Raw genomic sequence first — 23,614 nt, 5'->3', positions numbered from 1 at the left:
ACTCACACTGGTACTGATACTCACACTGGTACTGGTACTCACACTGGTACTGGTACTCACACTGGTACTGGTACTCACACTGGCACTGGTACTCACACTGGTATTCACACTGGTACTGGTACTCACACTGGTACTCACACTGGTACTCACCACGGTTGCCGACCCCTGGTTTAGTGTTATGTTTTGATTTATGTTTATTGTTACGTAGACTGGTCACGGTTTCAAGATACACTTTTACATGTCTTTCCGCAAACCTTGCGTTCCGCCTTTCTCTCTCTCTCTTTCTGTCATTCACACCCTAATTGTTTCTGTTTGTCGATTTACTAAAACTACTAACGCTAGATCAGGATTGGGTAGAACTATCAAACTAATCATGTGTTCATGTTACCTTACGTTTCTCGTACATGTCATTTACTAATTTACTAATGCTAGGGCAGGATAGGTTTATTACTAACGATTACTAATTACCTTGTTAAACTTGTCATCCATCGCACCTGTTTTCTATTTCCTTGCTGCGCTCTAACTAATTGTCTACACCTGTCTACACCTGCATTTATATCCCAGTCGCGCTACTGTTCGTTGCAAAATTGTCTGCCTCTTGTTCGTCAAAGCAACACTTGAGCATTTACTGTCATTGATTACACGTTACATTCCAAGCCTGTTTACCGACCATCGATTATTGATTTCTGTTTTGTTGACCATCGTTTGTTTTTGACCACGTCCTCGCCTCCCGATTTTGTACCTTTGCCTCGCTGATTGTTTTATGGTTTCGACTTCTGCATCGCCCTCGACTACGACCCTGCCTGCCGTCCGCCTGTACTTCTGCCCCGCTGACAGCTCTCCTGCTACCGGACCTCCCTGCACGTTTACCGACTACGAGTTTGCCTCTTCCCTCTTCCCTTGTTTATCGTTTGTTTGGCTGGATCTACGTGTAAGGACTTTGCTTGTTGTGACTACGCTCCTGGGATTCGTCCCGAATTAAGCCCTGACGGGACTTTATCCTACTATTGTTTCTGAGTCGTGCATTTTGGGTCCAACCCCCAAGCACCCGTCTCACGGTGGTTGTAAAGGATCTGCGGATGACTGTGACCTTCTCATCGAAGAAATCAGCAAAGTCTCCCACAAGATGACACTGTGCTATAGCCTGGTGGTTAAGGTGGCTAAGGTGACCTGGAGGGTTGGTGGTTCAATCCCCGGTGCAGCCACAATAACATCAGTGCAGCTGCTGGGCCCTTGAGCAAGGCCTTTAACCTCACATTTGGATTGGCCCTTGGATGTGTAGTCTAATCAACTGTATGTCTTGTTGGAGAAAAAGTCCACTTAATAATGTGCTGGTCTGTGAGAAAGAAATGAGTTGTTGTGATGACAGAGCAAGAGGTATTATTTTTGACTGTGTGTGGGAGAGATAGATCAAGTTAATTTAGTGTGTGTGTCAGTGTCCAAATTCTGCCAGAAAATTGGGTGTCTTGACTAAATTAAGTTCTTTTGATCTTTAGATTAAATTTTAGATCCACAAAACTCCCCTCAACTTCAACACTGCCATACCATCCGCAGCCAATATTCTTTGCCGGGTATCTGACCTGGAACAAGACTGGTGTAACAGTTTTTTTTAGAGACCTTCAGAACAAAATGGTGACTGTGGGTTTTCTTATGTTCATATTGCTGAGGAAACCATGAAGTCTTGTTCCACCTCAAAAAAATAGATGGTATTTACACAGCTTAACATGAACATGGGTCAGATTTTACCCTTCACAAGCTCCAAAAGAAGAGTTTTATGTGTGAACAGGGATGAAACCTGTCAAAGCAGCTTAGGGGGCAGTCTTTCTGGCTACAGCACGACTCGAATGTTTTCAATCAAAATTCCTCAGCAGTTTTATGATAACCATCCTGTCTCATCTCTTTGCTCTGTTTTAGTGTAACAACTGATACTGACACTGTATTCTGGGTGATACTATTTAACTATTTAAAGAAATAAGTATACATTTCTCCAGGATATTATAAAAACTGAAAAATCTTTAGGAGTTGAACATTCTTTAAACATCTTAGAAATGAGAACAATAAAGAAAAGATGAGATTTAAATACATAAAATATGAAAGATGTGTAAAATATGTATGATGTGTAAAATATGTGAGTGGAGCTCTCCTCTCTTCTCCTCCATCAGATGGCTGTCAGCTCAAACTGGACCCCAAAACAGCGCACAGAGACCTCCGTCTGTCTGAGGGGAACAGAGAGGTGACCTGGGTGGGACAGATCCAGTCATATCCTGATCATCCAGAGAGAATTGAGCGCTGGCCCCAAGTGTTGTGCAGAGAGGGTGTGTCTGGACGCTGTTACTGGGAGGCTGAGTGGAGTGGGCAGTTTGGGGTTTCTATAGCAGTGTCATATAAAGAGATCAGCAGGAAAGGGGGGCGTGATGACTGTGGAATGGGATGTAATAACAAGTCCTGGCGTTTGTTCTGCTCTCCCTCCAGTTACTCTTTCAGGCACAATAATGTTCACACTGAAATCCCTGGTCCCTCCTCCTCCAGAATAGGAGTGTACCTGGATCACAGGGCAGGAACTCTGTCCTTCTACAGCGTCTCTGACACAATGACCCTCCTGCACAGAGTCCAGACCACATTCACTCAGCCCCTCTATCCTGGGTTTGGGTTTGGGTTATGGGTTAATTGTTATGGATCCTCTGTAAAACTGTGTGATCTGGGATGAGGCAGAGAGTGAAGGGAAGATCAAAGAGAGGGAAACATACTGAAAATACTGAGAGAGAGAGAGTAAAATAGGTGAACAAAAAATTCTTTTTTTTATTTTTTATAAGTGCCTTCAGGGCACATCTCAATAGTCCAGAACAAAAAAACATTCCTTTTTCAAAAAGTGGAATAAAATTAAGTGGCCAAAATATTAAAGAGAGGGAAAAGCACCAAAATGAGTCCAGACCACATTCACTCAGCCCATCTATCCTGGGTTTTGCCTGCATTGCCATTGTGTTTATAGCTACGATATAATTTATGGTCAGGGTTGGACTATTTGGCTCAGCAGACACTGTGGCTAATGGTTAACAATTCTGGGCTCATTATAGCCCTTTCCCACTGTAGAGCTGAACCAGGCTGGCTCATTATACAAAGGGTAGAGATTTACCTTGATGTGTAAATTCACAAGTATTTCATGAGATTTGGCGATATTACTTTTTGACTCCACACTGGCCTGCTAACGGTGAATAGAGAAGAGATGGAGAGAGGATTCTTGAGAAGCTTCTGGAAATAACATCATTGTACACACTGTTTAGAGTTCAACACCCCAAGAGCCTCTGTCTCTAACCTGGCCTAATTTCCATCTGTAGATGGCTCTAGACCAGCCTTGTTACAGCAGACCTTGTTGCCTGGCTACAGTGTTTCTGTGACACTGCTGCTCAGTGCACTTTACAGTGAATGCACTTCACTTTCTAAGAGTCTGTGGACGAGAGCTTCTGCTGAATGAGCACAGTGTACTTTTGTGTTTAAATGCTGATGCCAAATACACAGAGCTGACAGAACCTGCCACTAACACTACAATACAACTGACCACATTTATTCTCCATTCATATACTAAGTATATTCAGATGAGGGGCACAATGTAACAACAACATCTACCTGTAAAAATATGTAGATGCTGTTGTATTCATCTTTGAAGAAGGACAGATGAAAAGTTGAATATGGGTAAAATGTCTGTTGAAAGAGCTGTGTTTGAGGCCCAGAGGTTACAGGTTTTAATCCCAGAGGGCCGTTGCCATGGCAGCCTGACGCTGCTCCACCTGAACTGCCTCAGTGTTCCTCTGCAACTGCTGCTTTTCTGGGATTTACTGAATGATCAGCGGGAACTGCTACTGATCATCATCTGCAACTTCCTCTGTTACCTGATTCACTGTCTACGTTTAATATGGATCTATTATGGACAGATCTGGGAGAATCAGTGATTTATTCCACTTCCACTTCTTGTCTTTTTATTTTAAAATCCAATCAACTGACTTTTGTTATCGTTTAAGCTGTATTGTTGTTTTTTGTCCTGATTAAATAAATGTAGCATCTAAATGCTTTTTTTATTGCTTAATGTTTTTATTACAATAACAAATGTAACTGAATATTCCATAAAAACAGACAAATACCAGAAAAATACCAAACGATTACTGCACTACATTACACATCACATAAAACCAAATGCGGGCAAAAACACAGGTGTTTTATAGATTTTTGTACGTATGCATGTACTTTACATTATTCTAAATATCTGTAATTTCATTTTATTCCACCTGTGCTGAAGCTAGTGTAGCCTGTGTACCACTTACATTGTAATGTTTTTTAGCCATTTCTAAATAAACCAAACTCTTGTGGTTGTTTCCCTGGCAACACAAGCAGTGAAGGGTCATTTTCAGAATGTAGCTCTGAGAAATATCAGAGAACATTAATTCTGGATTTTGAAAGACTCCCTCACTGAGCAGAATCACTGGAGTTGTTGTTTCTGAACTCGGACAGAAATAAAGTCTAAGAGACGGAGTGGATCAGGGAGACGAGAATGAGACTAAACGAGCCTGGCTGAAAAGCTGAAAAGTGAAAAGGCTGAAACTCTTGCTGTGCTACAAGAATAATAAAGGAACGCAACCTTGGCTTACTTGAAGTGAATTGGAGAGGTGCTCAGGTGTGTAACGTGGAGCACTAGTCCATATGAACAAACCAAAAATACACACCACTCAAATCTCTGACAGAAGTTAAAAAGCTTTAAATTCATGGCTGTAGGAGCAAATCCATGCGTGTCGGCTGTTAGGATATTTAGCCCTTCTCCATGGAATCAAATTCAGGACGATGAAGAACATGCAGACAACTTCTCTTCAGAGATTTCGCAAGGCAGAGACAAACACAGGGCATCCAGGTAATCTGTTCTGAGAATATCTCTCCCCAACTAGCATGTGCGGTGTGTTTAAATACAGTTCAAGGTCATACCTATCAAAAGAATGAGTAGACTTTAAGTGGCTAGCCGGAGACGACTTGAGAAAGGGTGTTACACATAGATAGGCAAGATACAAAGAATAGTGTCAGATGAATCCACAAAATATGTTTGTGGTACTGGTACAACTAGCAGTAGTAAAACTGGGAAGCTATAAGAACTATTTCTCATACAACATGAGCCTGCTCTGCTGTTTCATTTTCTGTACAGAGCTCACTCTTTCTATTCATGATATCCTCAAATTCATGCAGACAAAAAACCTGTAAACTCAAATTATATTATGATAAAATATAGCCATATTTAATTTTACCTCCTCATATTATTATCTCAGCGTTTCTGACTGGGTACTCAGATCAGATGCACCCGTAGTAAATCCCAAGCATGTGTATATAAGCCTTTACTGCTCACAATACTCACACAGACCCTCAGTAAATCTGGCCTTTGAAGCGTAAGATTCAATATTTCCTCATGAATCTGCCCTCTCTGCTCAGCCTGGCCCCAGTCCAACACCACACCTCCTGCAGCTGTGGGCAGAACCAGGAAGTCACTGCTAATCTTGCTGTTACGCAGTTTCAGAGAAACGAAACTTAACTCTGTCTCTGTCAGAGAAACACAGCTAAACTCCGTCTCTGTCAGGGTGATCAGTGAAATGGCTGAGGCTAATATCTCGGTGGATCAGGACCAGTTCAGCTGTTCAATCTGTCTGGATATCCTGAAGGATCCGGTGACTATTCCCTGTGGGCACAGTTACTGTATGGGCTGTATTAAGGGCTGCTGGGATCAGGATGATCATACTGGTGTCTACAGCTGTCCCCAGTGCAGACAGACCTTCACCCCTAGGCCTGTTCTGGGCAGAAACACCATGCTGGCTGAAGTGGTGGAGAAACTGAAGAAGACAGGACTCCAAGCTGCTCCTCCTGCTCACTGTTACGCTGGACCTGGAGACGTGGCGTGTGATTTCTGCACTGGGAGAAAGCACAAAGCCATCAAGTCCTGTCTGGCATGTCTGGCATCTTACTGTGAAACTCACCTCCAGCCTCACTATGAATTTCCTGGCTTTAAAAAACACAAACTGGTCAAAGCCACTGAAAACCTGCAGGAGAAGATCTGCTCTAATCACGACAAACTGCTGGAGGTTTTCTGTCGTAGCGATCAGCAGTGTATCTGTATGCTGTGTGCGATGGATGAACACAGAGGCCATGATACAGTCTCAGTGGTAGCAGAAAGGACTGAGAAACAGGTAAGGACTTTAATATGGACCCAAAAATACTGAAAATACCTGAGCAGTGAAAATGAGAAATCAGCTGAATCATTACACTGCACTCCAACTGCATATGCCTTATTCATTAGTTTATTTTTCGTGTTTCCTTGTCTGTCAAGTTTTAAGGAGGCGTTCATTTGTTGTATTTCATGGAGTGGGTGCCCAGAATCAAGTGACCCCAGAAGTGCCCTTTATTGGCTGGTGTTAATGGAATTTATGATTTATTTATTTGTTATGGAAATTTTTTACCATTTAAAAAGGGAATTGTATTGTATTATCCACGAAAAAATACACCTTATCAATACTTTCTAATATTACGCTCTCCAAACCACCCCCCGCCCCCTTCCAATTGGTTTTGTCTAAATCTGTCGTCGCATCTTCCGACAATCCGAGTACAATTTGTAATGAAAAGCATCGCGTCGCGAGCCCCAGTTTGTGAAAAATATCACTCAGGTAGGCACGTTTTAAATTATGAAACCACGATTAAACAACAACAGTTACTTTTTATCTTATATGTCGGTTAAAAGGGTAGGTAGGACTTTCCAGTTGCCACGTTCACGTTGTAATTTCATCATTAGCTACGACCCTCGGAACGCGCGAGCAAGCATGCTAGTCTAATTATCATCAAACAACGTTATCTCCGTCATGCACATCTTACAAATATGTATTATATTATTTTCTGAAGCAGGTAGTTACGTTTTGCATAGTTTTGGTTGTGATTAGTCAGACCATTTTCTTTGTAGCCAGTTTTCTAAAAATGTGATGTTTAGAATTGTATTATTGTTTGGGTATGTCGCAGTGTGTTTTCCCTGTTAAAACAAAAGTTGATATCAATCAATCAATTTTGAATGGGAAATATGAACTCTGCTAGAATAGGCAAATACAGCTGTCTCCAATGAATGGCAAACTACTCCTCTCCTCCCTGACCCTGTGTTTAAGGTAGGTTTGTTTGTGTGCATGTTTTTGAATATAATATAATACTGCAGTTTATTTTCCTCTCAGTGTGATACTCAAAAACTTCAAACTGTAGTTCAGTAGTTGTACCTTATGTCTCAATTATAAAAATATATGCAGTGTAACAAAATGATACAGAACATGAAAACAGGAGGTAGTTTGGAAACACCAAATTCAGGGGGCTTATGTATGAAGCATGTCAGAGTCGGACTGCTGATCTAGAATTGTATTACTTCTAATGAAATGTAAAACAGGTCCCAGGCCAGCACAACTCTTATGCTGACATTTTGGTTCAGGTCTAGGCTTTTAATTTGTGTTTGGGATCAACATGTCAGTCATTAATTTTGACCATCTGCTCTGTTGGTTGCTGACAGTGCATGGAATAATGTGTTTCAGTAGAATTGAAGCAGGTCCCATGTTATGAACACAGTGTGTGATTATGGATGGTGGTGTTGTGGCAACATCGGGGTGGGAATAGTGTGTGTCAGTGAGGTGAGAATAATATGTTTCAGTAGAATTAAAGCAGGTCTCATGTTAATCACATAGTGTGTGATTATGGATGGTGGTGTTGTGGCAACATCGGGGTGGGAATAGTGTGTGTCAGTGGGGTGAGTACCCTCTCTTGGGTCGAGGCCCAAAATGTACGGCCACAGTGGATTCCTTAGGGCTTGCTGGAGTGTCTTCACCAGCGTTTTTAAACCTGGATCATGTGTGTTTCTTCACAGAAGCAGCTGGGGGTGACACAGAGTAAGTTCCAGCAGAGAATCCAGGAGAGAGAGAAGGAGCTGCAGGATCTGAGACAGGCTGTGCAGTCACTCAAGGTGGGTACTGACCAGAGGAGAAGACAACAGCTGGCTGCTGGAAGAGCCATTTCAGGGCTCAGTCAGCGCTCTCCTCCAGTCAGCCAGCGAGGAGCCCAGTGTTGGGCCACTTTCCAGCCCTTTGGGGCTCAATGCCACTGAGCCACACTGTGGGAAACAGGCTGTCTGAGGTCCCAGTAAGAGCTGAGTGAAAGGCCTAGTTAAAATGTACAACCCTCCTCCTTCTGTTTCTCCTAACAGCGCTCTGCACAGACAGCAGAGGAGGACAGTGAGAGGATCTTTACTGAGCTGATCCGCTCCATTGAGAGAAGGCGCTCTGAGGTGAAAGAGCTGATCAGAGATGAGGAGAAGGCTGAAGTGAGTCGGGCTGAAGGACTCCTGGAGCGACTGGAGCAGGAGATTGCTGAGCTGAGGAGGAGAGAGGCTGAGCTGGAGCAGCTTTCACACACAGAGGATCACATCCATTTCCTCCAGGTAACATCACTGGCTCTCTGACAGTCTGCACTGTGTACACTGTACATACATGGTGAGGTGTGTTCCTCTTTTACAAAGATCTGCTCCTGGTATCTGCACAGGAATCTGTGTTCACTGTCTGTCTCTTTCTGTCTGTCTGTCTGCAGAGCTGTCAGTCCCTCTGTGCCCCTCCTGGACCTGGAGACTTACCCAGCATCCCTGTCAGTCCAAACGTCTCTTTTGAGGCTGTGAGGAAATCTGTCTCTGAACTGAAAGAGCGACTGGAGGATGTTTTCAAGGCGGAGTTCAAAGTTTGTGGAAGAGGTTGGTGGACAAACCCTGCTGCAGAAAGTGTGTTTAGTCACTGCACACAACACAGTGGTGAGGTGATCTGCCTAAGATTCACTCTGACAACATGAAAGGAACTTACACACGTTATATATTATAAGCCATTGTGCGGTGTTTGGGTCTGTTTGGGTTTATTAAAAGAAAAATGAAACATTGAAATATTTTTCTCAACCTGAGACACATTGGCCTGGCCTCATTTAAAAGAACACAATTTAATTTAGTGCACACTGCACCCCCTTCACATTTATATTACAGACACTCAGAGATCACTTCATTCGGTAGTTTTTCCAATTTCTTTAGTTCAAAGCAATAAACATCAGTTGTGATGAAAACCTTATTTAATTTATATTTGTACAAGATTAACATGATTTATTCCTCCCATGTCTTGATTATAATTGATTGATTTTCAAAAATCACATTTTATCACAAATAGCGAATAGCTCTTATTGTTAAATATGGTCTGGCAGAGGTGAATGGTAATTATTAACCATATATGCTGTCTATATTGCTTGTAATTGCGACATCTGCTGTGTTTATTATATAAACATGTTATATAAACATCGAACAAAGAGTTTGGAAATTTGTGTTTGGTAGATTATTTCTCTGTTGTAACAATGCTTCTTGGCAATACATTTCATACTGTTGGAAAGCCTGTTTATTTCCCTTTCAAATGGTGCCCCATTTGTAAGGAACATGCATTTGTGGGATGAGCAGCACAGCTGAGTAAGTGGGTAGTGCTCATATAAAATTTGCCAAATCTTCTCTGCCAATGCCAAACAGCTTATTCTGCTGTTGCTATTGACTCTTGTTTGGTGTTGTTTGGCAGATTGGATGATTTTAGAATTTATTCATTTAACAAACAGTCAGGAGCCTCAGTAGCGTGTGGAAGAACCATACACAGCCACAACAGCCTGGCACCTCCTCATGCTGGTCACCAGCCTGGTCCCACACTGTTGTGGGATGGCATTCCACTCAACCAGGATGCAAGTCAGCCACCGTGGTTGTGTTGGTCACTCTAGCACCAACAGCACGCCCCAGCTGATCCCACAAGTGTTCAGTTGGGTCAGGACTGTTGGCAGGCCATTTCATTCATTCTCTCTACTCCCAAATTCTGGAGGTAGTCTCTGATGAACCCCGCTCTGTGGGGGCGAGCGTTGTCATCTTGGAGGATGGAGTTCGGTCCCAGACTGTGAAGATATGGGATTGCCACTGGTTGCAGAATCTCATCTCGATATCTCTCTGCATTGAGATTGCCTCCAATGATGACAAGCCTGGTTTTTCCAGTGATGGAGATGCCGCCCCACACCATCACACTGCCTCCACCAAAAGGTGTTCCTCTATCGGTGCAGCAATCAGCATAGCGTTCTCCCCGTCTTCTCCACACTTTGACCCTACGATCCAACTTCCGTAGGCAGAATCTGGACTCATGGCTGAACATAGCGTTCCTCCACATGTTCAGGTTCCAGTGCAGGTGTTGCTGACACCAGTGCAAACGGGCCTGACGGTGAAGGGCAGTCATGGCAGGCCTCCTGGCAGCCCTATGAGCCGGAGATTGGCTGCGTACAGTCTGTTCCGGATTGTCTGGGCCGAAAGCCGTGTTGTCTGGGCCGAAAGCCGTGTGCCTTATTGTCCTGCAAACCTTGACTGCAAATCTGTAGAAGACAGCCTACGGTTCCTAAGTGCTGAAAGGGTGAGGAACCGGTCTTCTTGGGACGCCCACTTCACGGTCTGTCTCTGACATCGCCCATTTCATGAGATTTGGCACATTTGACATGAGCGCAACCCACATACTCAGCTGTGCTGCTCATCCCACAAATGCATGTTCCTTACAAATGGGGCACCATTTAAAAGGGAAATAAACAGGCTTTCCAACGGAATAAAATGTGTTGCCAAGAAGCATTGTTACAACAGAGAAATAATCTACCATACACAAATTTCCGAACTTTTTGTTTGGTGTTTATTATTAATGAGAGTGGTGAGTGACATTTCAGTCTGTCTCACAGGTTATATATTATTAATGAGAGGGGTGAGTGACATTTCAGTCTGTCTCACAGGTTATATATTATTAATGAGAGGGGTGAGTGACATTTCAGTCTGTCTCACAGGTTATATATTATTAATGAGAGGGGTGAGTGACATTTCAGTCTGTCTCACAGGTTATATATTATTAATGAGAGGGGTGAGTGACATTTCAGTCTGTCTCACAGGTTATATATTATTAATGAGAGGGGTGTGTGACATTTCAGTCTGTCTCACAGGTTATATATTATTAATGAGAGGGGTGAGTGACATTTCAGTCTGTCTCACAGGTTATATATTATTAATGAGAGGGGTGAGTGACATTTCAGTCTGTATCACAGGTTATATATTCCTTGGTCCTGGAACGAGCTTCAGGCCAAGCTCAAACTTGATTCTCTTATTTCATTAAACGATTTTAATTTGAGAATAATGCATGTTCTCATGTTAAGATGCTACTGCTTTAAGTTGGACGGATATGTTTAATTCACTGTTTCCCTGTGTTATGTTCTGTCATATTGTATGTATTGTAATGCACTTTGTTCTGTATATACCTAAATAATTCTGTATATTATTGTAAAGGATCCGTGATTGTGATTCTGTAATCTTATGCTGCTGTTTGACCCTGTCTTGGCTCGGTCTCATTTGTAAAAGAGGTTTTAATCTCAATGTGACTTCCTAGTCACATAAAGGTTTATATATTACAGTGTGGAGGGACATTTCAAGTGCTCACAAGCTCCAGATGATCCAGAATATCACAGAGGTGTTCAGTGTGAATAGGGATGAAATCTATAAAAGTACCCAGTATGTTAGGGGCAGTTCTTCTGGCTAGGGCGTAACCCTAAATGTTTTCATTGAAAGCTTTGTTTAATCTTGAGAGAACAAAATACAGTATGACCAGTATGTCTTTGTTTACTAGGATGCAAGATACTGCATAGAGATGAGAGGAGAGAACACAAGTCAAATTCCTCAGTAGTTTTATGATGAAACCATCCTGTCTCCTCTCTCTGCTCTGTTTTAGTGTAACATTTGAGACCCATTCTGATACTGTATTCTGGGCGACATCAGTTGTCATTTACTTGCAGATTGAAACAAGCATTCAATTTCTCTTGGATCTCAGAAAAAGGTTCATCTTTTTATCTTGTGATCTCTCTCTCCACAGTGGAAGAAGTCTCTGTTCTAGAGCCCAGACCAGACAGGACTTCTTACAATGTGAGTCTGTAATTAAGCCTTAAAGAGAGGAAGGGAGGGGAGAGGGAGGTAGGGAGAGAGGGGGAGGGGGAGGGAGGGAGGAAGAGGGGGAGAGAGGGGGAGGGGGGAGGGAGGGAGGGAGGAAGAGGAGGTGATGGAGGGAGGGGAGAGGGGAGAGTGAGGTAGGGAGGGGAGAGTGAGAGAGAGGGAGGGAGAGGGTGGAGGGGGGAGAGGGAGGGGGAGGGAAGGGGAGGGGAGGGGAGGGGAGAGGAAAGGGGGAGGGAGGAAGAGGAGAGGGTTGGAGGGAGGGAGAGAGAGGGAGGGAGAGAGGAAGGGGAGAGGGATGGAGGGAAGAAGAGGAGATGGAGGGAGGGTGGGAGGGGAGAGGAGATGGAGGGAGGGTGGGAGGGAGGGGAGGGGAGAGGAGAGAGGGAGGGGGGAGGGAGGGGAGAGGAGAGAGGGAGGGCGGGATAGGAGGCAGAGAGAGAGAGAGGGAGGGAGAGAGGGAGGGGAGAGGGAGAGAGAGAGGAATGGAGGGGAGAGAGGGAGAGGGAGAGGATGGGGAGAGGGAGAGAGAGAGGAATGGAGGGGAGAGAGGGAGAGGGAGAGATAGGGAGGGGAGAGGGAGGTAGGGAGGTAGGGAGGGGAGAGGGAGGTAGGGAGGGGGGGGAGGGGAGAGGAGGGAAAGGTAGGGGAGAGAGAGGGAGCGAGAGATGGGGAGAGGAGGAGAGGGGGAGAGGGAGAGGAATGGGAGAGGACGGAGAGAAAGAGGGAGGGGAGAGGGGGAGAGGGAGGGAGGGAGGGAGGGAGGGGGGGGGAGGGAGAGGAGAAGGAGGAGAGAAAGAGGGAGGGAGGGAGGGGGGGGGGAGGGAGACGAGAAGGAGGGAGAGAAAGAGGGAGGGGAGAGGGAGAGGGATGGGGAGAGGGAGGGAGAGAAAGAGGGAGAGGGATGGGGAGAGGGAGGGAGAGAAAGAGGGAGAGGGATGGGGAGAGGGAGGGAGAGAAAGAGGGAGGGGAGAGGGAGGGAGAGAAAGAGGGAGGGGAGAGGGGGAGAGGGAGGGAGGGAGGGGGGGAGAGGGAGGGAGGGAGGGAGAGAGGGAGAGGAAGGGAGGGGAGGGAGGGAGGGAGGGAGGGAGGGGAGAGGGCGGAGAGGGAGGGAGGGGAGGGGAGGGGGAGGGAGGGAGGGGAGGGGAGGGGGAGAGAGGGAGGGAGGGGAGGGGAGGGGGAGAGGGAGAGGGGGAGGGGAGGGGGAGAGAGGGAGGGGAGGGGAGGGGGAGAGAGGGAGGGAGGGGAGGGGGAGAGAGGGAGGGGAGAGGAAGGGAGGGGAGAGAGAGAGGGAGGGGAGAGACGGAGGGAGGGGGAGAGGGAGAGGGAGAGAGAGTGGGAGTGGGGGAGGGGGAGGGGGAGGGGGAGAGGGAGAGGGAGTGGGGGAGAGAGAGGTAGGGAAGGGAGAGGGAGGTAGGGATTGGAGAGGGAGGGAGGGAGAGAGAGGGAGGAAGGGAGGGGAGGGAGGGGGAGGGAAGAGGGAGGGGGAGAGAGGGAGATGGAGGGTTGAGGGAGAGAGTGAGGTAGGGAGAGGGGGACGGAGGGAAGGGAGAGGGGGAGGGGGAGGGAGGGAGGGAGGGAGAGATGGATGGAGGGTGGGAGGGAGGGTGGGAGGGTGGGGAGAGATGGATGGTGGGAGGAGGGAGGGAGGGAGGGGAGAGATGGATGGAGGGAGAGGAGGGGAGAGAGTGGGACGAAGGGGGGGAGTGGGGAAAGGGTGTGGAGTGGGGAGAGGGAGTAGGGAGAGGGAGAGGGATGGGAGAGTGAGGGAGGTGGGAGGGTGTGTGGGTGGGGGGTGAGAGAGAGGGAGGGAGAGGAGAGGGGAGAGGGAGAGGAGAGGGAGGGGGAGAGGTGAGGGAGGGGGAGAGGGAGGGGAGGGAGGGGGAGAGGGTGGGGAGGGAGGGGGAGGGAGGGGGTTGGGGAGGGAGGGAGGGGGGAGGGAGGGAGTGAAAGTGGGATGGGAGGGGGAGAGAGGGAGGTGGAGTGAGTGAGGGAGGGTGAGGGAGTGAGGGAGGGTGGGGAGAGGAGGAGAGGGAGAGTGGAGGGTGTGGGAGGAGTGGGTGTGAGGGGGAGAGGGTGTGGAAGGGAGGGGAGAGTGGGAGTGGGTGTGGAGGAGAGGGGGTTGGGGTGTGGGAGGGGAGGGAGAGAGTGGGTGAGGAGAGGGTGGGAGGGAGGGGTGAGAGGGAGGAGTGACGGAGGGGAGGGGGAGGGGGTGGGGAGTGGGTGTGGAGAGGTGGGGGTGGGGGAGTGGGGGAGAGTGTGGAGGGAGAGAGAGAGGGAGGGGGGAGGGTGGTCGAGGGAGGGAGAGAGAAAGAGAGGGAGGGAGAGGGGGAGAGGAGGGGAGAGAGAGAGGGAGGGGGGAGGGTGGTCGAGGGAGGGAGAGAGAAAGAGAGGGAGGGGAGAGGGGGAGAGGGAGGGGAGAGAAAGAGGAGAGGGGGAGAGGGAGGGAGGGAGGGAGGGAGAGAGAGGGAGGGGGGGAGGAGGAGGAGAGAGAGGGGGAGGGAGAGGGGGGGATCGGGAGAGGGAGGGAGGGAGGGAGAGAAAGAGGGATGGGAGGGGAGAGAGGGAGGGAGAGGTAGGGGAGGGGGAGTGGGGAGAGAGAGGGAGGGAGAGAGAGGGAGGGTGGAGGGTGGTCGAGGGAGGGAGAGAGAAAGAGGGGAGGGGAGAGAGGGAGGGGAGAGGGGGAGAGGGGGAGAGGGAGGGGAGAGAAAGAAGGAGGGGAGAGGGGGAGAGGGAGGGGAGAGAAAGAGGGAGAGGGGAGAGGGGAGGAGAGAAAGAGAGAGAGAGGGAGAGGGAGTGAGGGAGGGAGGGGAGAGGAGGAGAGGGAGAGAGGGAGAGAGGCAGGGAGAGGAGGAGAGGGAGAGAGGGGGAGAGGGAGAGGAAGGGAGGGGAGAGTGGGAGAGGGAGAGGAGGGAGAGGGAGAGGAGAGGGAGGGGAGGGAGAGGGAGAGGAGAGGGAGGGAGGGAGGGAGAGGTAGGGGAGGGGAGTGGGGGGAGAGAGAGGGAGGGAGAGAGAGGGAGGGGGGAGGGTGGTTGAGGGAGGGAGAGAGAAAGAGAGGGAGGGGAGAGAGGGAGGGGAGAGGGGGAGAGGGAGGGGAGAGAAAGAGGGAGAGGGGGAGGGAGGGAGGGAGAGAAAGAGGGAGAGGGGGAGAGGGAGGGAGAGAAAGAGGGAGAGGGGGAGAGGGAGGGAGAGAGAGAGAGAGGGAGGGGGGAGGAGGAGGAGGAGAGAGAGGGAGGGGGGAGGGGGAGAGGGAGGGGAGGGGGAGAGGGAGGGGAGGGGGAGATGGAGAGAGGGAAGGGAGAGGAAGGGAGGGGAGATGGTGAGAGGGAGGGGAGAGAGAGGGGGGGAGAGTGGGTGAGATGGAGGGGTGGGGGGAGGTGGGGGGGGGAGGAGTGGGTGGGGAGGGGGAGATGGAGAGAGAGAGATGGTGGGGAGGAGGGGAGGGGAGAGGGAGGGGAGAGGGAGGGGAGGGGGAGATGGAGAGAGAGAGATGGAGAGAGGGAGGGGAGAGGAAGGGAGGGGAGAGAGGGAGGCGAGAGGGAGAGAGGAGGGGAGGGGGGGAGGGAGGAAGGGAGGGAAGAAGGCGGAGAGGGGGAGAGGGAGTGGGAGAGGTAGGGAGGGGGAGTGGGGGAGAGAGAGGGAGGGAGAGAGAGAGGGAGGGGGAGGGTGGTCGAGGGGGGAGAGGGAGGGGAGAGGGAGGGAGAGAGAGAGAAAGAGAGGGAGGGGAGAGGGGAGAGGGAGGGGAGAGAAAGAGGGAGAGGGGAGAGGGAGGGGAGAGAGAGAGAGAGAGGGAGGGGGGAGAGGGAGGGGAGAGAGAGAGGGAGAGAGGGAGGGGGGAGGGGGAGAGAGGGAGGGGAGAGGGAGAGGGGGAGAGGGAGAGAGGGAGAGGGGGAGGGGGAAGGGGGGGAGAGAGGGAGGGGAGAGGAGAGGGAGAGAGGGGAGGGAGGAGGAGAGGGAGAGAGGGAGGGAGGAGAGAGAGAGCGAGGGAGGGAGGGAGGGAGAGCAAGAGGGAGAGGGGGAGAGAGGGAGGAAGGGAGAGGAGAGGGAGAGGGGGCGGGAGGAGTGGAGAGGGGGGAGGGGGGAGAGGGGGATGAAGGGGAGAGGTTGAAAATCCAATACAAGGGTAAAAATCAGTAAAAAGTAACTTTCAGAAGACACAAGCAAGTTTAAAAAGCTTTAAACATCTTAAAAATGAGAACAATAAAGAAAATATGAGATTTAAACACATAAAATATGAAAGATGTGTAAAATATGTATGATGTGTGAAATATGTGAGTGGAGCTCTCCTCTCTTCTCCTCCATCAGATGGCTGTCAGCTCACACTGGACCCCAACACAGCGAACAGAATCCTTCGTCTGTCTGAGGGGAACAGAGAGGTGACCTGTGTGGGAGAGATCCAGTCATATCCTCATCATCCAGAGAGATTTGAGCACTACCGCCAAGTGTTGTGCAGAGAGGGTGTGTCTGGACGCTGTTACTGGGAGGCTGAGTGGAGTGTGGGTGGGGTTTCTATAGCAGTGTCATATAAAGAGATCAGCAGGAAAGGGGGGGGGGTAATGACTGTATAATGGGACGTAATAACAAGTCCTGGAGTTTGTTCTGCTCTCCCTCCAGTTACTCTTTCAGTCACAATAATGTTCACACTAAAATCCCTGTTCCCTCCTCCTCCAGAATAGGAGTGTACCTGGATCACAGGGCAGGAACTCTGTCCTTCTACAGCGTCTCTGACACAATGACCCTCCTGCACAGAGTCCAGACCACATTCACTCAGCCCTCTATCCTGGGTTTGGGGTTCATTATTATGGATCCTCTGTAAAACTGTGTGATCTGGGATGAGGCAGAGAGTGAAGGGAAGATCAAAGAGAGGGAAACATCCTGAAAATACTGAGAGAGAGAGAGAGAGAGAGAGAGCGAGAGAGAGAGCGAGAGCGAGTGAGAGCGAGAGAGAGAGAGAGAGAGAGAGAGAGAGAGAGAGCGAGAGAGAGAGAGAGAGTAAATAGGTGAACAGAAAATTCTTTTTTTTATTTTTTATAAGTGCCTTCAGGGCACATCTCAATAGTCCAGAACAAAAAATTAGTCTTTTTTCAAAAGAGGAATAAAATTAAGCGGCCAAAAATTAGGAACACCGGAAAGAAAAGAAAAAAAGAAAAAATGTCAATAACAGAAATGTGGAATAAAAATAACAGAAATGTGGAATAAAAAATAACAGAAATGTGGAATAAAAAATAACAGAAATGTGGAATAAAAAATAACAGAAATGTGGAATAAAAAATAACAGAAATGTGGAATAAAAAATAGCAGAAATGTGGAATAAAAAATAACAGAAATGTGGAATAAAAAATAACAGAAATGTGGAATAAAGAATAACAGAAATGTGGAATAAAAAATAACAGAAATGTGGAATAAAAAATAACAGAAATGTGGAATAAAAAATAACAGAAATGTGGAATAAAAAATAACAGAAATGTGGAATTCACGTGACCGCGTTGGTCCGCCGTTGTCAGTGCCTGGGCCGTCCAATCCGCTCCTTTCCCTCAGAAGTCCCCCTTCTCCGCCTTGTCCCCGATCGGGCCTCCACACCATGGTAACCAGGTCTTATGGGTTCTGTTCTGTACATCGTGTGGGAAATGTTGGGCTGATGCAATAAAGCCATTTGAATTTGAATTTGAATTTGAATTTGAATTTGAATTTGAATTTGAGAGAGGGAGAGATGGGGAGAGGGAGAAAGAGGGAGGGGGGATAGAGAGGAGGGATAGAGAGAGAAAGATATATACATGCTTATATGGGGAAGGGTTGTTGTTGTTTACTATGTGTGTGTTATGCTGGGGGGTTGTTGTTGTTTTGACTGTAATGTTGTTATTGTCAATGCTTTAATACACAATTCACTTCTCAGGCAATAAAGCACATTTGAATCTTGAGAAAGACGGAGGGGAGGGGAAATTTATTAATCCTGAATTAAAATTTTCATACAATGAAAAACTACATCCTGAATTATTTATTTAGGGAGGGAGAGAGGGGGGGAGTGGGAGGGGAGAGGGGGAGAGGGAGGGGAGAGGGGGAGAGTGAGGGGAGAGGGAGGGGGAGGAGAGGGGGGAGGAGAGAGGGAGGGAGGTAGGAGGGAGGGAGAGGGGGGAGGAGAGGGGAGGGAGGGAGAGGGCGGAGAGAGGGAGGGAGGCAGAGAGAGGGGAGGGGAGGGGGGGAGAGAGAGGGAGGGAGGGAAGAGAGTGGGAGAGGGGGAGGGAGAGAGACAGTGGGAGGGAAAGTGGGAGGGAAGAGTGAGGGGGAGGGGAGAGTGGGAGGGAGAGAGACAGTGGGAGGGAAAGTGGGAGGGAAAGAGTGAGGGGGAGGGGAGAGTGGGAGGGAGAGAGAGACAGTGGGAGGGAAAGGCAGGGGGAGAGGGAGGGAGGCAGAGGAGGGGGAGGGGAGGGGAGGGGGGGGAGAGGGGAGGGAGAGAGACAGTGGGAGGGAAAGAGGGAGGGGGAGGGGAGAGGGGGAGGGAGAGAGACAGTGGGAGGGAAAAAGGGAGAGAGAGAGGGAGGGAGGCAGGGAGGGAGAGAAAGCGGAAGGAGAGAGGGAGGGGAGAGGAGGAGGGAGGGGAGAGGGAGAGAGGGAGGAGAGGGGGAGGGGGAAAGGAGGAGGGGGAAAGAGAGAGGGAGGGAAGAGGGGAGAAAGGAGGCGAGAGAGAGGGAGGGGGAGAGGGGAGAGGGAGAGAGAGAGACAGTGGGAGGGAAAAAGAGAGAGAGAGGGAGGGAGGGAGGCAGGGAGGGAGAGAAAGCGGAAGGGAGAGAGGGAGGGGAGGAGGAGGAGGGAGGGGAGAGGGAGAGAGAGGGAGGAGAGGGGGAGGGGGAAAGAGAGAGGGGGAGGGAAGAGGGAGAGAGGGGAGAGGGAGAGAGGGGAGAGGGGGGGAGGGGAGAGAGAGGGATGGAGGGGGAGAGAGAGAGAGAGAGGGACGGGAGAGGGAGAGGGAGACGGGAGAGTGACAGTGGGAGGGAAAGCGAGAGAGGGAGGGAGGCGGAGGGAGAGAAAACGGAAGGGAGAGAGAGGGAGGGAGGTAGGGGAGATGGAGAGAGATGGGAGGGGGAGGGGAGGGGAGGAGAGGGAGGAGAGGGAGGGAGGGAGAGAGGGAGGGAGGGAGGGAGGAAGAGAGTGGGGGAGGGGAGAGGGGGAGGGAGAGAGGACAGTGGGAGAGAGAGACAGTGGGAGGGAAAGGGAGAGGGGGAGAGGGAGGGAGGCAGAGGGAGGGGGAGGGGAGGGGAGGGGGGGAGAGGGAGGGAGATGGGGAGAGAGGGGGAGGGAGAGAGACAGTGGGAGGGGAAAGAGGGAGGGGGAGGGGAGAGGGGGAGGAGAGAGACAGTGGGAGGGAAAAAGGGAGAGAGAGAGGGAGGGAGGCAGGGAGGGAGAGAAAGCGGAAGGGAGAGAGGGAGGGGAGAGGAGGAGGGAGGGGAGAGGGAGAGAGGGAGGAGAGGGGGAGGGGGAAAGGAGGAGGGGGAAAGAGAGAGGGAGGGAAGAGGGAGAAAGGGAGGCGAGAGAGAGGGAGGGGGAGAGGGGAGAGGGAGAGAGAGAGACAGTGGGAGGGAAAAAGAGAGAGAGAGGGAGGGAGGGAGGCAGGGAGGGAGAGAAAGCGGAAGGGAGAGAGGGAGGGGAGAGGAGGAGGGAGGGGAGAGGGAGAGAGAGGGAGGAGAGGGGGAGGGGGAAAGAGAGAGGGGGAGGGAAGAGGGAGAGAGGGGAGAGGGGGAGAGGGAGAGAGGGGAGAGGGGGGGAGGGGAGAGAGAGGGATGGAGGGGGAGAGAGAGAGAGAGAGGGACGGGAGAGGGAGAGGGAGACGGGAGAGTGACAGTGGGAGGGAAAGAGAGAGAGGGAGGGAGGCGGAGGGAGAGAAAACGGAAGGGAGAGAGAGGGAGGGAGGTAGGGGAGATGGAGAGAGATGGGAGGGGGAGGGGAGGGGAGGAGAGGGAGGAGAGGGAGGGAGGGAGAGAGGGAGGGAGGGAGGGAAGATAGTGGGGGAGGGGAGAGGGGGAGGGAGAGAGGGACAGTGGGAGAGAGAGACAGTGGGAGGGAAAGGGAGAGGGGGAGAGAGGGAGGGGGAGGGGGAGGGGAGGGGGGGAGAGAGGGAGGGGGAGGGGAGGGGAGGGGGGGAGAGAGGGAGGGGGAGGGGAGGGGGGGAGAGAGGGAGAGAGGGGGAGGGAGGGAGGGGAGAGGGGAGAGAGACAGTGGGAGGGAAAGAGGGAGAGAGAGGGAGGGAGGGAAGAGGGAGAGAGAGGGGGGGAGGGAGGGAGAGGGCGAGGGAGGGGAGGGAGGGAGAGGGCGAGGGAGAGAGAGGGAGGAGAGAGGGAGGGAGGCAGAGGGAGGGGAGGGGGGGGAGAGAGGGAGGGAGGGAGGGAGGGAAGAGAGTGGGGGAGGGGAGAGGGGGAGGGAGAGAGAGACAGTGGGAGGGAAAGAGGGAGGGAGGGAGGGAGAGGGGGAGAGGGAGGGAGGCAGAGGGAGGGGGAGGGGAGGGGAGGGGGGGAGAGAGGGAGGGAGAGGGGGAGGGATGGAGGGGAGGGAGGAGAGAGGGGGAGGGAGAGAGAGACAGTGGGAGGGAAAGGGGGAGAAAGGGAGGCGAGAGAGAGAGGGAAGGGGAGAGGGAGAGAGAGAGACAGTGGGAGGGAAAAAGGGAGAGAGAGAGGGAGGGAGTGAGGCAGGGAGGGAGAGAAAGCGGAAGGGAGAGAGGGAGGGGAGAGGAGGGAGGGGAGAGGGAGGAGAGGGGGAGGGGGAAAGAGAGGGGGAGGGTAGAGGGAGAGAGGGGAGGGGGGGGAGGGGAGAGCGGGACGGAGGGGGAGAGAGAGAGAGAGAGAGAGAGGGGAGAGAGACAGTGGGAGGCAAAGAGAGAGAGAGGGAGGGAGGGGGAGGGAGAGAAAATGGAAGGGAGAGAGAGGGAGGGAGGGAAGAGGGAGAGAGAGGGGGGGAGGTAGGGGAGATGGAGAGAGATGGGAGGGGGAGGGGGGGAGAGAGGGAGGGAGAGAGGGAGGGAGGGAAGAGAGTGGGGGAGGGGAGAGGGGGAGGGAGAGAGGGACAGTGGGAGGGAACGAGGGAGGGGGAGAGGGGGAGGGAGAGAGAGACAGTGGGAGGGAAAGAGGGAGGGAGGGAGAGGGGGAGAGAGGGAGGGGAGGGAGAGGGAGGGAGGAGAGAGGGGGAGGGGAGAGGGGGAGGGAGAGAGAGACAGTGGGAGGGAAAGAGGGAGAAAGGGAGGCTAGAGAGAGGGAGGGGGAGAGGGGTGAGGGAGAGAGAGAGACAGTGGGAGGGAAAAAGGGAGAGAGAGAGGGAGGGAGGGATGCAGGGAGGGAGAGAAAGCAGAAGGGAGAGAGGGAGGGGAGAGGAGGAGGGAGGGGAGAGGGAGAGAGAGGGCGGAGAGGGGGAGGGGGAAAGAGAGAGGGGGAGGGAAGAGGGGGAGAGGGGAGAGTGGGGGAGGGGAGAGAGAGGGACGCAGCTGGAGAGAGAGAGAGAGAGAGAGGGGAGAGGGAGAGAGGGGGAGGGAGGGAGGGGAGAGGGGAGAGAGACAGTGGGAGGGAAAGAGGGAGAGAGAGAGGCAGGGAGGGAAGAGGGAGAGAGAGGGGGGGAGGGAGGGAGAGGGTGAGGGAGGTAGAGAGAGGGAGGAGAGAGGGAGGGAGGTAGGGAGGGAGAGGGGGAGGGAGGGGAGGGAGGGAGAGGACGAGGGAGAGAGAGAGAGGGACAGTGGGAGGGAAAGCGGGAGGGGGAGAGGGGGAGGGAGAGAGAGACAGTGGGAGGGAAAGAGGGAGGGAGGGAGAGGGGGAGAGAGGGAGGGAGGCAGAGGGAGGGGGAGGGGGGAGAGAGGGAGGTAGAGGAGGAGGGATGGAGGGGAGGGAGAGAGAGGGAGGGAGGAGAGAGGGGGAGGGGAGAGGGGGAGGGAGAGAGAGACAGTGGGAGGGAAAGAGGGGAGAGGGGGAGGGAGAGAGAGACAGTGGGAGGGAGAAAGGGAGGCGAGAGAGAGAGGGAGGGGGAGAGGGGAGAGGGAGAGAGAGAGACAGTGGGAGGGAAAAAGGGAGAGAGAGAGGGAGGGAGGCAGGGAGGGAGAGAAAGCAGAAGGGAGAGAGGGAGGGGAGAGGAGGAGGGAGGGGAGAGGGAGAGAGAGGGAGGAGAGGGGGAGGGGGAAAGAGAGAGGGGGAGGGAAGAGGGAGAGAGGGGAGAGGGGGAGGGGAGAGAGAGGGACGCAGGTGGAGTGAGAGAGAGAGAGGTGGGAGAGAGGGGGAGGGAGGGGAGAGGGGAGAGACAGTGGGAGGGAAAGAGGGAGAGAGAGAGGGAGGGAGGGAGAGGGAGAGAAAATGGAAGGGAGAGAGAGGGAGGGAGGGAAGTGGGAGAGAGAGGGGGGGAGGGAGGGGAGATGGATAGATGGGAGGGGGAGAGAGAGACAGTGGGAGGGAAAGAAGGAGAGAGGGAGAGAGAGAGGGGGAGGGGAGAGAGAGAGGGAGGGGGAGAGAGAGAGAGAGAGAGAGAGAGAGAGAGGGAGGGGAGCGAGGGAGGGAGGGAGGGAGGGGAGAGGGGAGATGGAGAAAGATGGGAGGGGGAGGGGAGAGAGAGAGGGAGGGGGAGAGAGAGAGAGAGTGAGGGAGGGGGAGGGGAGAGAGAGAGGGAGAGGGAGGGGGAGGGGAGAGAGAGAGGGAGGGGGAGAGAGAGAGAGAGAGAGAGAGAGAGGGGAGAGAGACAGTGGGAGGCAAAGAGAGAGAGAGGGAGGGAGGGGGAGGGAGAGAGAGGGGGGGAGGTAGGGGAGATGGATAGATGGGAGGGGGAGAGAGAGACAGTGGGAGGGAAAGAAGGAGAGAGGGAGAGAGAGAGGGGGAGGGGAGAGAGAGAGGGAGGGGGAGAGAGAGAGAGAGAGAGAGAGGGAGGGAGGGAGGGAGGGAGGGGAGAGGGGAGATGGAGAGAGATGGGAGGGGGAGGGGAGAGAGAGAGGGAGGGGGAGAGAGAGAGAGAGAGTGAGGGAGGGGGAGGGGAGAGAGAGGGAGGGGGAGGGGAGAGAGAGAGAGGGGGAGGGAGGGAGGGAGGGGGAGGGGAGAGAGAGAGGGAGGGGGAGAGAGAGAGAGAGAGGGGGAGGGAGGGAGGGAGGGGAGTGGGGAGATGGAGAGAGATGGGAGGGGGAGGGGAGAGAGAGAGGGAGGGGGAGAGAGAGAGAGAGAGAGAGTGAGGGAGGGGGAGGGGAGAGAGAGAGGGAGGGGGAGAGAGAGAGAGGGGGAGGGAGGGAGGGAGGGAGGGGAGAGGGGAGATAGAGAGAGATGGGAGGGGGAGAGAGAGAGAGACATGTGATTATGCTGTGATTAAATTCATTACATGGTGGATACATTTCTGACCACACAATATCAGCCTAATAGAAAAGACATGAATTTGGCCACACATGATTTGAACAACATATTTATACAATTGGCAAAAAAATCTAAACTAAAAATATCAAGAAGTAGAAAAACAAGCACAAAGCAAAAAGAGAAATGGTTTGACAGAGAATGTGCTTCATCAAAAAATAACTTAAGAAAGCTGTCAAAACCCCATCGAAAACATCGAAAC

General features: G+C 51.8%; 2 protein-coding genes across 4 annotated transcripts in view; both read left to right on the top strand.

The window, feature by feature from the left end:
• Positions 1-1,730: 1,730 nt before the first annotated feature.
• Positions 1,731-2,782, top strand: LOC133138687 (stonustoxin subunit beta-like). The gene is made up of 2 exons (XM_061257642.1): positions 1,731-1,734; positions 2,163-2,782. Exons 1-2 carry the CDS (start codon positions 1,731-1,733, stop codon positions 2,705-2,707), a joined length of 549 nt encoding a protein of 182 aa, XP_061113626.1. The 3' UTR covers positions 2,708-2,782.
• Positions 2,783-5,520: 2,738 nt separating this feature from the next.
• Positions 5,521-23,614, top strand: part of LOC133138117 (E3 ubiquitin/ISG15 ligase TRIM25-like) — a 76,326-nt gene continuing 58,232 nt past the window's right edge. For 2 of the 3 annotated variants that reach the window (XM_061256602.1, XM_061256603.1), the window contains exons 1-4: positions 5,521-6,212; positions 7,913-8,008; positions 8,249-8,482; positions 8,629-8,785. In XM_061256602.1, the coding sequence (XP_061112586.1) occupies positions 5,622-6,212; positions 7,913-8,008; positions 8,249-8,482; positions 8,629-8,785 (1,078 nt within the window). In that variant the 5' untranslated portion in view covers positions 5,521-5,621. Of the gene's footprint in view, positions 6,213-7,912; positions 8,009-8,248; positions 8,483-8,628; positions 8,786-11,987; positions 12,038-16,366; positions 16,742-23,614 lie in introns of those variants that run through there. The other variant, XM_061256601.1, reaches the window with a different exon arrangement.

The sequence above is a fragment of the Conger conger genome, chromosome 10, assembly GCF_963514075.1.
Source record: "Conger conger chromosome 10, fConCon1.1, whole genome shotgun sequence".
NCBI lineage: Eukaryota > Metazoa > Chordata > Actinopteri > Anguilliformes > Congridae > Conger > Conger conger.
This window is presented reverse-complemented; position numbering and strand designations above follow the sequence as displayed.